The 15,397-nt window shown below is 34.2% G+C and overlaps 1 protein-coding gene across 3 annotated transcripts; it reads left to right on the top strand.

The window, feature by feature from the left end:
- The first annotated feature begins 3,805 nt into the window (after positions 1–3,805).
- On the top strand, positions 3,806–15,142 carry LOC129293064 (sterol 3-beta-glucosyltransferase UGT80B1). Of its 3 annotated transcripts, XM_054930868.1 has the most exons (16): positions 4,011–4,163; positions 4,361–4,502; positions 4,600–4,854; positions 5,035–5,183; positions 5,743–5,976; positions 6,669–6,786; positions 7,613–7,783; positions 8,937–9,000; positions 10,234–10,291; positions 10,406–10,583; positions 10,856–10,986; positions 12,034–12,136; positions 12,914–12,990; positions 13,215–13,262; positions 13,467–13,616; positions 14,548–15,142. In XM_054930868.1, exons 3-16 carry the CDS (start codon positions 4,731–4,733, stop codon positions 14,749–14,751), a joined length of 1,809 nt encoding a protein of 602 aa, XP_054786843.1. In that variant the 5' UTR covers positions 4,011–4,163; positions 4,361–4,502; positions 4,600–4,730; the 3' UTR covers positions 14,752–15,142. The 3 variants fall into 3 exon arrangements, with proteins under 3 accessions (XP_054786842.1, XP_054786843.1, XP_054786841.1); XM_054930867.1 differs by lacking the exon at positions 4,011–4,163 and adding an exon at positions 3,806–3,921 and having other exon boundaries at positions 4,361–4,854; XM_054930866.1 differs by having other exon boundaries at positions 4,361–4,854.
- The last annotated feature ends 255 nt before the right edge of the window (positions 15,143–15,397 follow it).

Genomic DNA, 15,397 nt, shown 5'->3' with positions numbered 1-15,397 from the left:
TGGAGGAGGTGGGATTAACAGAATGAAGCAACATTTTGCTGGTGTGAGTGGTCAAGTAGCTTCCTCATGATGTACGTCACAGGATGGTTGAGTATTTGAAAAGTGGGAGAAAAAGGAAGGTTGATGGTAGAAAAGAACAAGAACAAGAACAAGTAGACATTGGGGACCTTGAAACTAATGATCCAATTGCTCCTACTCCAATTAAGATAGTCCTTGAGAGAAATGCCAATAAGAGGCAAGCTTCTATTGCTTCAGTTGAGAATTATTTTGCCCCCAGGACAACTCTTGGTTCCTAACCTAGCATCAAGAGTGTGCTTGCAATAAAAGAAGCACAGTACAATGCAAAAATGACTATTGCTGAATGGGCTATTGTCAATTGTATTCCATTTAATACATTAGATTGTCCTTTATTTCAAAAAGCCATAGATGCTATTGCTTCAATTAGGCTGAGGTTCAAAGCCCTTAATGCTTATGAATGTAGAATCAATTTGTTGACAAATTGGAAAAAGGAATGTCAATTACTTATTGAGAGTCATCGAGCTAAATGAAAAAACACTGGATGTACACTAATGGCTGATAGTTGGACAGATGCGAGGCAGCGAACTTTGATTAATTTCCTAGTCTATTCTACACATAGAATAGTTTTTGTGAAATCTGTTGATGCTTCAGATTTGGTAAAAGATGCTAGGACTTTGTTCTCATTGTTCTGTGAAGTGATTGAGTGGGTTGGTCCCAAGAACATTGTTCACATAGTGACTGATAATGCTACAAATTATGTAGTATGTGGCAAGTTGATTAAGGAAAAATATAAAAATATTTATTGGTCACCTTGTGCTGCTTACTGTTTGAACCTTACTTTAAAAGATATAGTAAGCTTAGACAATGTGTGAGCACTTGCAACTAAGGCATCAAAGATGACTGTTTTTATTTATAATCATATGATCTTCTTGTCATGGCTTAGGAAAAGACCGGGTTGGAAAGAAATTGTGTGTCCTGGTGTAACAAGATTTACTACTACATTTATCACGTTGCATAACATATATATGCATAAGCATGACTTGCAAGCTTTGGTGACTAATAAGCACTTTGTAGATCATAAATTGTCAAAGACTCAAGCTGGAATAATTGTTACTGCCATCATATTAGATAATGGCTTTTGGGGTGATTGCTTAGAAATTGTGAAGGTTGTGTCTCCTCTTATAAAGTTGTTGAGAATTGTGGATTCAGATGAGAAGCCTTCTTTGCCTTATGTTTATGAAGGCATACAAAGGGCAAAAAAAGCAATCAAGGCAACATTCAACAATAAGAAAAATTATTACAAGCCTTACACAAACATTATTCAAGCTCGATGGGATAAGCACTTTAAGACAAATCTTCATACAGTGACGTATTTGTTGAATCCTGCATTCTTGTATGATGAGAACTTTGTTCATAAAAGAAGGTCAATGGATGCAATGCTTGACGTGTTTGAGTCCAATGAAAGTGAAGAAATTGATTATATTGTGATGATGAAGCAGTTGAGTTTGTATTGTGATTGTAAAGAGTCTTTTGACAAAATTTCATGTCAGAGAGCAGCCCAGAAATTAGATCCTTGTGAGTATTCATATTTATTATTTAACATTTCCATGGTAATTCTAGTTATTATATGATTAACACCTAACTAAATGTTTTTTATTTGCAGATGAATGGTGGTCATTCTATTGAGGTTCTGTTCCAAAATTGTAAACTCTTGCAATGCGCATTCTTAGCCAAACTTCTTCTTTTTTTGGCTGTGAAAGAAATTGGAGTTTGTTTGAACGCATCCATACCAAAAGACGAAATAGATTACAACATCAAAGATTGAATGATTTGGTTTTTACAAATTATAATTTGCGATTGATGCATAGGTAAAAATTAGAGTTTTAAATGGCAATGCTTTTATATGTGATGTTTTTTTTCTTTTCTTCTCATTAGTTTTTCCTCTGCACCATCAAAAGTGCTCACTTATATGTGATATTTGTTGTAGTGAAAGGGTGGAAGTTTGATGTTGTATCTAGGCATTTTTTCCCCTCCATCTATCACTCAAAATGCTTACTTTCACATGATATTTAGAGGATTTGAACCTTAAGTTATTGATGTTGTTAGATAATGCTTACGTTCACGTGATAGTCATTTTTTGCTTCTTCCCTCTCCATTTCAACCACGTTGATTGATGTAATTAAGCATCATATGAACATTTCATAAAAAAAAAGCTGACTGTTTATTTTTAATGGCATGGATAGATTATTATTATCTTAAAATTTAATATGTGGTTTTATGTGCTATTATAGGGAGATGGGCAGCATAACAAATTCAAAATGCATGATGCACGGGGAAGGGATTACATGTGCATGTACATATCCATATGTTTTGTGTGCGTCTCAGTTTCATGCAACTTTTACCTAATCTAAAGCAACTTTTAATGATGCTGTATTTTTATTATTGTTTATCATATTTAATTGCTTTTTTTTTTACCAAGGAGTCAATTGAGGAAAAATAAAAGTTATGATCCCATTGATTATGAATCAATTGACAAAGTTGACTTTTGGGTGGCTGAAAAAGAGAAAGAGCCAGCTCCTGAGTTTGATTCTCAAGATGTTGTAAATTTTGAAAGTGCCATTCACAATAAAACCACAACTACTCCATAAACCCTTGAGAGGGATTATGAAGGTTTATTAAATCTACTATCATGTCTAATGCAAGTATATAAATTTCTTTCTTAAAATGCCATTCACTAATATTAATTTTTATTTGTTGCAGGTGATGAATATATGAATGTTCTAGAGTCCCCACCTTTGCCTGATGTTGCTAGTGGTTTTAGTTTTTCTCATTCAACTCTTGATGTCTCAATGCCCGAAAATCTGAATGAAGTTAATGATGATTTTGGTGTTAGTAAATATTAGTTTTAGACTTTTAGACTTTTTAATGATTGAAGGGTTGTAATTATAAGGAATTAAGGATTGATATTTGAAGTGTTGTATTTTATTATTGTTGGATTTTTGAATGGTTGGATTTGGTTGACTTTTTATAATTAATATCTTTTTATTTAAATTGTATTATTTTAATCATGACCGGTTTATCATCGGTTTAATCCCTGATTGAACCATTAACTCGTGACTCAGTATCGTGACCGGTTCAGTGATCGGTCCCGTTTTACGAACCTTGAAAATAAGCATTGATGGTTCTATTATTTATTTATCTTTTTTAAAAGACTATGTGCCCGTTTGGTAAGGCTTCAAAATCGATTTTTTTGCCTGAAATTGATTTTTAAAATTAAATTATCCAAACGGTTGAAAAAGGACAAAAATCGATTTTGACACATAATGTGCGTTTTTTCAAAAGCTGATGGAATCAGTTTTTGCCAAAAATTTATCAAAAAACTATTGAAAAAAATTACAAAAGAAGGCCCACGAAAAAATTACAAATAAGCACATAATTTAATAAAAATAAAATTAAACTCTCTTCTCTTCTCTCTTTTTTTCCTTAATAAACTTTAAATTTTGTATCCTCAAAAAATTAATGTTTGATATTTAAGAATTAAATTATATAGTAATTTACATAACTAAAATTGATTCTAATTAAATTATTTAAATATTTTTAATTATGTTAAAATTAATTTTAAAAAAATAGTATTCAAACACATTGTTTTATAACATAATCAATTATTATTAAAATCTATCACTTAATTAATTATTTTTATAATCTATTATATTTAATTAAAATTTAAATGGACCCTATATATTCTCCAACACGACCACGTCTTGAATTTCCCCCTACAAAATGCTACGTAAATAAACACCCCGCGAGATTTTCTCGTGCCAAGATTCTTCCACATTCCGAGGCTGCGAGCCGAAATGCGAAAATGACATCGTGACTCTTGAGAAACCGTACTCGATATTATAGGTTTTGTAATATTTATCTTTATTACGACATTTTTTTTTTTGGCGATGTTTAGTTTTTGTTAAATCATAAGCTTCAGACGGTGAGGAAAACAACCTGCCTCCCGAAATCAAATTCAATTTTATCCCCATAAAAATATCCTGTTTAATTCCTTCTTCCATATGTAATCTAGAACACACCATGATTGGTATGCATAGTGAATAAGGTGGTTTCATATTATTTCTGCATTCTCTGCACAATTTCTGGTACCTTCCTCCTCTGTGTTTCTGGGTTTTCTCTGCTTTATTTGGAACTTGAAACTAATTCTTAAGTGCCGCTCCACTCTTAAACTGGGTCGAAATTTGGTCAAGACATGTTTTAAACTATTTGCTCACCAAACTTTCTTCATGTTTGAATGACTGTTGGATGAGTTAATTAGTCAATAATTATGTTGGTTGCTCAGGACTTCAGCTATCGGAGCTCGGTTTGAGACTTTGGCTCGCATGCCACGTGCTTATGGGTGCTTGAGCACGTGAGCGGAGTTTAAGCCGTTCACATAGTGGAAGAAACCGAAGTGCTGAAATCCTTATGACCAACTCGGCCCGGTGGGTTTAAATGCTGATTATATGGTTCATTTGAAGTTGCTGAGATGGTGTTACATTTGAATACTCAGGATTTGTTCGGGCGTTACAAAATTTTCAGACTTGAAAGAATTATGAAGCATTAGGGAAGTTGGAGATTCCGGGGATGGGCAGCAAGGGGCTGAAAATTTGCCTGTAGAATTAGTCGGAGAAGGTATTGTCATACAACAAAAGAGGGAACATTTCAGGCATATGGATGATGATGAGTCAGTGATTGGGGATAGCAGGTCTAAAGAGGAAGCATTTGCTTCATCTTCAGCTTCGTCTAAGGAGGCAGAGGATTGGAAGTCATCGGAAGTTCATCCTTCACCTCGAGGTTAGTCACAAAAGAAGAAGAAGAAGAAGAAGCTGATGTCTGCTTTCCGGTCCTCCTTGAGTGAAAGCTGTTTATTTTGTCTCTTGTTGCCATTTTTGAATGCACTGGACAATCGTTTGTAATTTGATTCTATGATAAGATTCATTTGATTTTTAGTAATGTTAGAAGTTGATATTGAAGGTTTGGATCATTGCATCACGGCACCTGCTAGAACTGAGGGCAACAGGCTTCTTGCTGACCATGAAATTGTGTTTAATAGATCAGTGACAGAAAAGAGGGAGTCTCAAAGGAAGGATCTAATGCTGGACAGGTTGTCAGAGCGTGAGAAGGTTGTTACTGATGTCATTACATGCACATGATGTTGAATATCAAACTTGTGCCAGTGCATTTTTACTCTAGTTGAGTAAGTTATAATTATAATTAGACATTAGTATTTGTTTATACGTTATACAAAATATTTTTTCAATGATGTATGGCTGAGATAGTTCTACTTTTGCATTTTTGTTTTTTTCATTTGATAGAAAAAGAAACTTTGTAAGAACTTTTACGTTTATATATTCAACATATTCAGGTCTTCTTTTTATAAAGGGTGATGCTACTTCTCCGTTGAACTAGTACCCAGATACAATGGTGTAATTGAAATTGTTGCACTGTATGAATATCTTTTCAGTGACACACTTATAAATGACGAACATTCAATTTATTCATCTCATTTCCTTTAATCTTTCCACTCATAGTGAAGCATTGGTAATTTATCTACTTGCCTTTTGGTAGAGCCGTTATATCTTTTTAGTCCACTTGTTTTTCGAGTTGTTGAATTTATGAGTTATGCTTTAGAATTTCAATATTATCAGGTTGGTCACAGCATTTTCTTGTTTTGCTTCTCAGCAAAAATTGATTGTGGAACTAGTGAAGATACAAAATGATGGGACAGTTGAAGTTGATCTAGGAAGAAGTTCACCTGTTGCTTCAGAATTGTTAGAGCTTAAATCTTTTGAAGAGTCAGCAACGAGCGGAAGTTTTATTTCTGAATCCAATAAATCAGTTCCGAGGTTACAAATTGTCATACTTGTGGTTGGAACTAGAGGAGATGTACAACCTTTTCTGGCCATTGCAAAGAGGCTTCAGGCATGTTTAAATATTTTCATCTTATTAGTCATGTTGCAAATAAGGATTGCATTATCAGATGATAGGGATTTTGGTTAGAGGTTACTAGCATGTCTTGTGAAATAGATGACCTTGATAGAATCTAACAATCTGCCACCTGCAAGTGTTTTGAAGTCACATCAAATTGGTATCAGTATCATCCATTCTCACTACTAGGGTCAGAATAATTCAATCTTCTTCTTCTTCCCTTCTACTTTTGATTAGCTTCTTATTATGAGATTATGCATATATGAAGCCCTTCCTCCTTGCTTCTATCCTTTATAAGTGCATTTGAAGTTCCCCCCCTCTCAAGCGCATGATGCAAGTATTGACGGAATGTTTTGTCAACCTGTGCCATTAACATATTGAAAATGGTGCTTATTTTAATTATCTATGCCATATTATATCTCCATCCCTTTTCTTTACAATGGCTTGATTGCTTCAGCCTCAACAGCATGAATTAAAATGCAAGTGTCTGATTCATTTATTTCACAAGCTCATCATTTTTAGAGAAGCAACTTCTATGATAATTGTCATGAAAGTTATGCCACTGATCTATTTAAGACATGCCAGTGCTTGATTTTCCAATTACTTATGGATTCTACATCTTAACTGTTTGCTTGGTTGAATTTATTCTTCCTTAATGTTAAAGATGATCTTATTTCTACTTTCAGGGTTATGGTCATCGTGTAAGGTTGGCAACTCATGGCAATTTCAACACATTTGTTAAGTCAGCTGGTGTAGATTTCTATCCTTTGGGCGGTGATCCTCGAGTTCTGGCAGGATGTAAGAGGTCCCTAATTTATACTTTCATAAATAATTAATACCTCTTGATGCAATTTACTTGAGCTTTGTCTGAATCTGACTAGAAGACCCTCTTTTGACTCCTTTTCTTTGAGATACGTATCCCATTTGATTTTCAGAAACTGTGGCACTGTGAAGATATAATACATTTGCGGTTACCGGATACAGTCAAGTTTGTATTTTGTAAAGTGATTTCTACTAAAAAGCAACCTTCAAGATATTGTTAAATAATTTTCTATAAGCAATAGAGATAATATTTCTCTTGGTATTCATAACATCACTGATAATGACAAATTATCCAAAAGTTTCAAGCATCAAGGATTAGGCTCAATAATGTAAATTAATAGAAATGTATGCTTTGGTTTTTCTCTGGTTGGTGGCCTATAGCTGCATAATTCAAAATAAAAGCTAGCTCAACTATATTTGCAGTAATCTAAGCCAGAAAATCTTTCCTATTCAATTAAACTTTAGTTATGATATATGCCATTATTGTTATACCTGTTGTCATGTGGAATCGTTACTGTTAAGTCATTGTGTAGTTAACATTAGATGTAAAAAACATTGTCCGTTCATTCCGCACTGAATTTTCTGACGGCTACAGATTTATATGATATGCCCTCAACATAAAGGAAAGTAAAATTGGCAATGACTGTTATGTCATGCTTATTTCTGCTCTTGATTATCTCTCTCTCTCTGTGACACATGATTGAACGTCGTTAATGGCGTATTGCTGCTCTAATCCAAACCTGCTTTTACTTATTCACTTTGTATCTTTACCAATATAAAAAAAGGGCCGTTTCACTTGTAGGTATGGCCAGAAATAAAGGTTTGATTCCTGCTAATCCGTCAGAAATATCTATTCAAAGAAAGCAAATGAAGGCCATTATTGATTCCCTTCTTCCAGCTTGCACAGCTCCTGATTTGGAAACAGGCGTTCCTTTTAGATCTCAGGCTATCATTGCCAACCCTCCTGTATATGGTGAGTGGTAACAACTTACAAATTAATGTATTGTTTACTTCATTTTATACCTTCTTTATGATTTATAATGGTTCAGGTTTTACAATAAATATTTCTTTTAACGTAACATGCCGGTTGTATTATGTGCTCTTCAAGTATGCTGTTTGGGGATTCTATCTGTTTGACATGTTTGCCAGTAGAACTTGGTTTAACTACTTTGATGGTCGAACTAAAAAATTTCAGGCATGGCCATTCTGTAGTGACGACATTTCTTCTCGTAGCCATTATATTTAGCAAACCATTTCATAATGTTTGATACAAGCTCCTTGACTACTTGACGAATGTTGAATCTTTTGAAAGTGACATCATCTTGTGTGTGAGATATGCAAAGAAAAGGATAACCAATGTATCTGGTTGTTATCGTCTCTCTGTTTTTTTTATTTATCTCCCTTTGTATTCGGTCTGGTAGCATCAGGATATTTTTTTGTTTTTCCTTCCTGTTTCATTGGAATTTGATATGCTATGATGAGGACATTCCTCCCTATAAATGTACCGTAGTGCAGAGAAATAAGTCACGGAATAATGGAGACAAAAAGCTGTGTTTCCTACAGAATTATTGGAAGTGCACTGCCTTCTTGCACTGATACAGATGTGTAATTCTGAACATTCATATGCAGAAATTTTGTCTTTTCTATAACTTTTGTAATCAGGACCTTAAAATGACTGGTAGGAAAAAGAAAGATTAGGCTCCTTGAGGTGCCTGCTTTCGCAAAAAAATGATCGACAAATATGAACTTGAATGGAAATTCATTGTGTTGTATCTTCATCTTATGTTATGCTTAATTAAGTGATACACCATAAGCACTAAACGGAAATGATTAGAAGATATATCTTCATCTTATGTTAGGCTTGTGGGGTCCACAGAAGTAAATACTAGCATTAAAGTGTGAAATTCAGAAGCTTTCCTGTTCAAGTGTGATAATTAATGAAATACTTCTCTCTGGAATTTATTCTTGAATGCATATATTATTATCGAGCTGCACTTCTTTTTGTTTCCCTTTATTTTCAATTCAACAAAGTATATATGCTAATTTGATGGTTTTCTGTAAACTTATCTAGTTCAATGCTTTTTTCAAATAATTAAATACATTATGTATTCTTTTACGGTTTGCAGGACATGTGCATGTTGCTGAAGCCCTTGGGGTGCCTCTTCACATATTTTTCACAATGCCTTGGACGTAAGTTTAAGTTGTCAAAACCCTTGAGTGGAAATTTTGACATTCTATCATATTTTATATGGAATGTAAAGGTTCCCTAAGAAGATATAAACAACATTCTAATTCTTCATTGCATTCAGAGTCTAGGTACCGTGTAATAATTTAAAATAAAAATAACAGTTTCAAATATTCAGATAAATAAAAATCTTCCATTGGAATTACTTATCCATTCTCTTGTTGGGAAATAAGCTGCCTACTGATTTCAAGGACTAGAGTGAATTTGTTAACTAGGAAAGACTTAATATTCTCCTGCTCTGCAGCATTAATGGCTTAAGGGCGATGAAGAGGATGAGGAAATAGGGAGAGAGACTTGACATCTCAACTCTCGTCCTTTTTTCTTTCTTTATCCCCTCTCAACTACGTGGGTTGGTTACTCATGTATCATTTTTCTAAAACAAAAGCCTTCTTAGTTAGGTCCTACCTGATATGAACAATCAAATACTATTTTGATGCTGGTATTTTTCTGTAATATGCATATTCATAAAATCTGTAGACTTTAATTTTTCACGTTTCAGGTTTGATCTAAAAATATTTCTATACCGATGGGGATTGGGTCTAGAGGTAGGGGTTAGTGCCTCACAACGTGATGAATTAAGTTTTGAATTCTTGTCAGAAGAGGTGCTTATATTTAGTACCAAATCATACCTTGAATATGATTGTCTTCAATAGTACCTAACTGTACCTCCATTTAGTATCTAACTGTACCTTGGATGGGATTGTCTTCAATAAGAGGACACCTGTGCCCAATAAAAAAAAAATATTATTTCTCTGTTTGACTTTGATTGAGAATTAAGGGCCAGGGAGAAATTCTAAAATAAACTCAATAATATGGTACAAAGATTGAATCTCCAAGATAAATTGTGGGCTTTGTGGAAAAACATACACATCCCTCATTCAACAGGGCCGGGAATCTAAACTTTAACTCGAAGTTTTCAGAATGGAGGATACAATTCTACTCCCATTATGGGATGAGATTAAAATATCCAAACAAATACAACTATCCTAAATTATGAAATGGAAAATTTTTATTCTATTTTTAATTTTTAATTACTGTCATAGATTAGTCCAAGTAACACAAACCATTATCCTTCATAATGCATGTGTTATTCATGTGTATATTCGCTACTCAGTTTTCCTTATTTTTCTTTTTCAATCCTTTATGATTTCGTTTCATACATATTTTGTAATAGACAGGCCAACAAATGAGTTCCCTCACCCTTTGGCACGTGTTCCTCAAAGTGCTGCATATTGGGTATGTCTTTTTTTTTAAACGTAGTTTTCTTTGGTCTGAGTGCAACATTTTTATGAATGAAGTGCAGGATTGCTTCTATCCGTTAATCTTTTTAAATATTTATGCTTCTTCCAGCTATCCTATGTCATTGTAGACCTACTGATATGGTGGGGGATAAGAGGAATTATCAATGACTTCAGGAAAAAGAAATTGAAGCTTGCTCCTATTGCATACTTCAGCACTTATCGTGGATCAATATCTCATTTACCAACTGGCTATATGTGGAGTCCTCATGTTGTTCCAAAGCCAAGTGGTATGGACAAAGATGTAAACAATAGCTACATAGTCTGCTGCAGCCCTCTTAACTGATTTTTATAAGTTTTTATCAAGGAAGAGCTATGGCTTTGCTTTAGTTCGAATTAGATTCTACATTTCTCCTCAACTCAACATTAAGTATGACTCAGAGTAGAAGCTTTTTGCTGCATATAATATCAGTGTTTGTTAATAGTAGCTGTCTTAAAATGCTTGCCAGACATGTTTTGCTTAATCTTTCTCAGGGGCTAACAATATTTAGGAACCTTTCAGATTGGGGCCCTTTAGTTGATGTTGTCGGTTATTGTTTCTTAAACCTTGGATCAAAGTATCAGCCTCAGGAAAATTTTGTCCAATGGATTCAGAAGGAACCAAAACCTTTATATTTTGGATTTGGGAGCATGGTATGGTGAACTCTCTTAACTATGAAATTTAATTACATATACTGTAGGGATATTACGGCCATTTATCGGCTTGACTATACACTTCTTGCTTGGGTGATTCAACTTTTATTTACATCAAGTAGGATGAGATTCGGCATCCTGTTGTTTGCATGTGACTTGCATGGATTTACAAATTATTCTTGCTTTTAAAGACTCGTTAGATTTGATGGTTGAGAATGTGGCTTGATGATTTTATAGATGCAAGGTAGCAAGGACACTATTTGTTCTAGTATGGATTTCACTCGCATGAAGAATGACATAGATGGTTAAACAAACATATAAAGCACAAAACGAAAAAATAAAAAGATTTAACAAAAGCAGACCAGGCAGTTGCAATCTCTGTATCATGACTATAAACCACTTCTATTTGTTTTCCCATTTTTTATTAGATGTACTGAAACTATATGTACTTGGTTCATCATAAAAAAAGGCACAAGGATGCAGAACACAAAGGACATTATTCCTGCTTATTCTCTTTATAAGTTGTAAAAGGAATAGTAATCTATGTAGTTTTAATAAGTGTAGAAGGACGTTAACTCATTAGAATTTTTAGAATGTGTAAGTTGAGACCTCTGGAATTGTTTATGCATGAATAAAATAGAGATGTCTCTGATATCTTGAATGTTTATCCATTAATGTTTAGTTTTGCCTGGATTTTTCCCCTTCTGTTGCAGAGACTTGGTTGATTTATCTTGTATAGCAGATATGACTATTTATGATGATTATGTGTAGCCATTGTCAAAATCACTTCAAATATTGTGTTGACCTCCTAGGAATTGATCTGTGATCATCTATGTTTTGCCTACTATGGGCTCATATGTCTGTTCTGAGGAGGATTTACTTTTTAATCGAATCAGTGGAATGATATATCTTGTCATGAGTAGCAGTTTCTTCTGATAATATGTTCTAAGCTTAGAAACATAACATTATGCCCTTTGAAACTCATAATTTTTTCTAAAACAAAATTTCTGACTCCTTTTAATGCAAATGGTATGATTTACTTTCTAGCCTCTTGAAGATTCCAAAAGAACAACTGATGTTATATTGGAGGCACTAAAGGATACAGAACAACGGGGAATTATTGACAGGGGCTGGGGAAATCTAGGGAATCGTAAGTATTTCACTTTATTTTGAATCTATATCCGTTTGACTCATATTTTCTAAATAGCCCTTTCTGTTGATCTTATATATACATGTACATATCATATCATAATTCATTTATATTTGAAAGTAGGCTTTTGAGAAAGGACTTTGAGATAATATGGAGTGATTTTAAGATGAGTGTTTTTTGCTTCACATGGGAATACAATTATAATAAAACTCCAAAAATGACGATGCTCATTTCTGCCAGAAATTTTTTGCAATTTAATTAACGGAGGTCTGACTCCATTTGTTGATTCAGATAGGATTTCTTAAGCATAATAATTTCCATCTGCTTGTTTGATATGTGTGCATGCCACATGTCCACGTTTTGGCTTCAAAGTAGGACAAAGTGGAATGCTTTTCCCCCAATCTGAACTAAACTGCTTTTTCCCCTAACTGTACTAGTTAAAAAAAAAAATAATAAATAAAATTAATGCTTAAAACAAGCAGCCAATGACGAGTAACCAGGAGATTAAATATTTTAGTGTGTATTGAGAAAAAGATAAAGATCAATGCCTATTAAACATGTTGTCCTATCTCATGTGAGCTTGTAACTCGAGTCTGTCAAAACTGTGAGTTGATTTTTCTGCATTCTAACTTGACTTAAAGATTTAATATGCTTTTTCATGGCATGTCTTATGAATTAAAAAAGCACGCTGTTTTCAGGCCAAAAAATGCATATAGTTCGTTTCATGCATTTTATATAATTAACATAATTTCAGTTGCATTATGCTTTCCAATGCAGTGACCGAAGTTCCTGACAACATTTTCCTTCTAGAGGAATGCCCTCATGATTGGTTATTTCCTCAATGTTCTGCTGTGGTCAGTTTCTATTTACGTTTTCTTGTGGGTTATTTAGGGTGAGAAAGAAAGAAAGAAAATTCTTTTTAATGTGCCAAAGGTGCCTACTTTTTGTTGCTAGTTTTAACACTTTTGCTTTAATTATTTCCTGATACCAAGATACACAAATTTAAGTTCTAAGCACTCACAGGCCTAGACACAAATAATGACAATTAACTGGAAGATGATTTGGCTCAAATTTGCAGGTGCACCATGGTGGTGCTGGAACAACAGCTACAGGGTTAAAAGCCGGGGTAATGTTTAAAAGTGCTTTAAGAATTTCTTTCCCTTTTTCGTAATCCCAGGATTCATTGCATGTCTTAGGTTATCCAAATGACTTAAATAATGAAATATGACATTAAGGTTATGTCAATTTCTGATTACTGATGATAAGGATATGATTTAGGCATGTATCAAAATAAAAATCTTTTCACTTGTGTCTTTGTTATAACTTACAGTGTCCGACAACCATAGTTCCGTTCTTTGGGGATCAGTTCTTCTGGGGTGATAGAATACATCAAATAGGGTTGGGACCAGCTCCTATTCCAATATCTGAGCTCAGTGTTGATAAATTATCAAGCGCAATAACATTTATGCTTCAGCCAGAGGTACCCTTTTTTTCTTTTAATGCATCAGTCATTTTAGATTTTTCATTCACATCTTCCTCTCTCGCATATATAAAAATACCATGATTTATGGAGCTCTTGGCACTTTAAAGTAGCCATATTATGTAGAAATATGATTTTTACAACCTTTCAGATCCCTTTTTTTGGTAGTATTCAAAAGGGATTATAAAGTGCTCTATCAACTATTTCAATTTATATTTGTTTTATTTGTGTGAATCTTTATTGGAAACTGAAACAATATCTGCATCAGAATCTATATTGGTAGATCTATTCCTCTTTTACGGGTTCATGAATACTTTATAATGCAAAATACCACAAGAATCATGCAGGTTTGGATTTGTTTAGATGTATTCCTAGTGATAAACTCTGAAGGTCATTTAAATAGACGGGCACTAAAAGGTGGCTGTATCTGCTTTGTGCAGTAATATTCTTTTTTTGAAAAAAAAATATGATTTGGTAGCTATTTAAAAATGTGTGTGTGTTATATGATAGCTGTCCTGGAATCAAACATGATCATTTATGGCTGATAGTTACGTCTTTTTTGCTCCCTGCTCCCCCTCTCCTGTGAGGAATTTTGTTTCAATTTATGTTTTCCCTCTGAGCTTTGTCATTTCTATGATGACCATGTAAATTTGTTACGTGTACATTGATGCTGATACAATGTGGCTATTTTTTCTCCTGCTCACGATTAAATTTTAGTATTTCTAACAAATCAAACTTATTTAAATTTGGCTTAGTTTTGGAAGCACAGACCACAAAACTGTATGAAATCCGTATTATTAATGGCCTTCCGCCATTTAATGCAGTTTTGTCCTGTGGCTTCTGAAATTCAACTAAATTCTCAAAAACGATATATGTTGTTAAGTCACAATGATTGCGAGTCGTGACTGTCAATGGTGTTTTGAATCTTCAGGTGAAATCTAAGGCAATGAACATTGCAATGTTGATAGAGAATGAAGATGGTGTTGCGGCTGCTGTTGATGCATTTCACCGCCATCTACCTCCTGAGCTGCCACTGCCAAGTCCATCTCTAGTAGACGAGGGCCATCCAAGTCCTCTGCAATGGTTTTTTATTCAACTTGGAAAATGGTGCTGCCTGCCGTGTGGTGGTGCGTAGGTTTAGTTCTTATAATCCACCCATCAACTAATTAGAACGCTTCCATTTTGTCCCCCTTCCAAGAATCTCAGTTAAGTATTCTTCTTGGGTATTCCATTCATTGTAGTCAAGTCTCTTTTGGGAGGGTTTGACCACCAAATCTCTTTCTCAAAAATAACGCAACAGTTTCATAGCCTAGAGAGCAAGATTAGGAAAAGAGCAATGTCACCTTTATATTCATGCCATAGCTGGTGCCATCTGAGCTCTGTCGTACGCGTGACAAGGCCAAGGGGTCTCGCCATTGAAGAAGCTCTATTACTTACAGCTTCTTGATGTCTTGTAATTTGATTTTGTGGGTTAGCAATTGGCTATTTGGTTGATATTTAATGATATCATACAAGAATTTCAAGTAGTTGAAGGTTTAAATTGCTTTCTTTTGTCTCCTCTCTCCTTTGATTTAGTTCGGGGTTATAGAAAGGTGGGTTCTAGTCTTTTTATCTCATATATGACGTATGCGTTCCTTTCGAACGGGACCATGAAAAATTGTTGGATAGATTCCAATATACGAAATACAAGCTAATAGGATGCTCTTTTTACACGCTTACTTGTCTCTTTATGATTGACTTGGTCAGCTGTTCGTAATTCACATCCACCTAAGAATCTCTTT

This window comes from Prosopis cineraria, unplaced genomic scaffold (genome assembly GCF_029017545.1).
Source record: "Prosopis cineraria cultivar Desert tree isolate PC_DT_omini unplaced genomic scaffold, ASM2901754v1 PC14, whole genome shotgun sequence".
Lineage (NCBI taxonomy): Eukaryota > Viridiplantae > Streptophyta > Magnoliopsida > Fabales > Fabaceae > Prosopis > Prosopis cineraria.
This window is presented reverse-complemented; position numbering and strand designations above follow the sequence as displayed.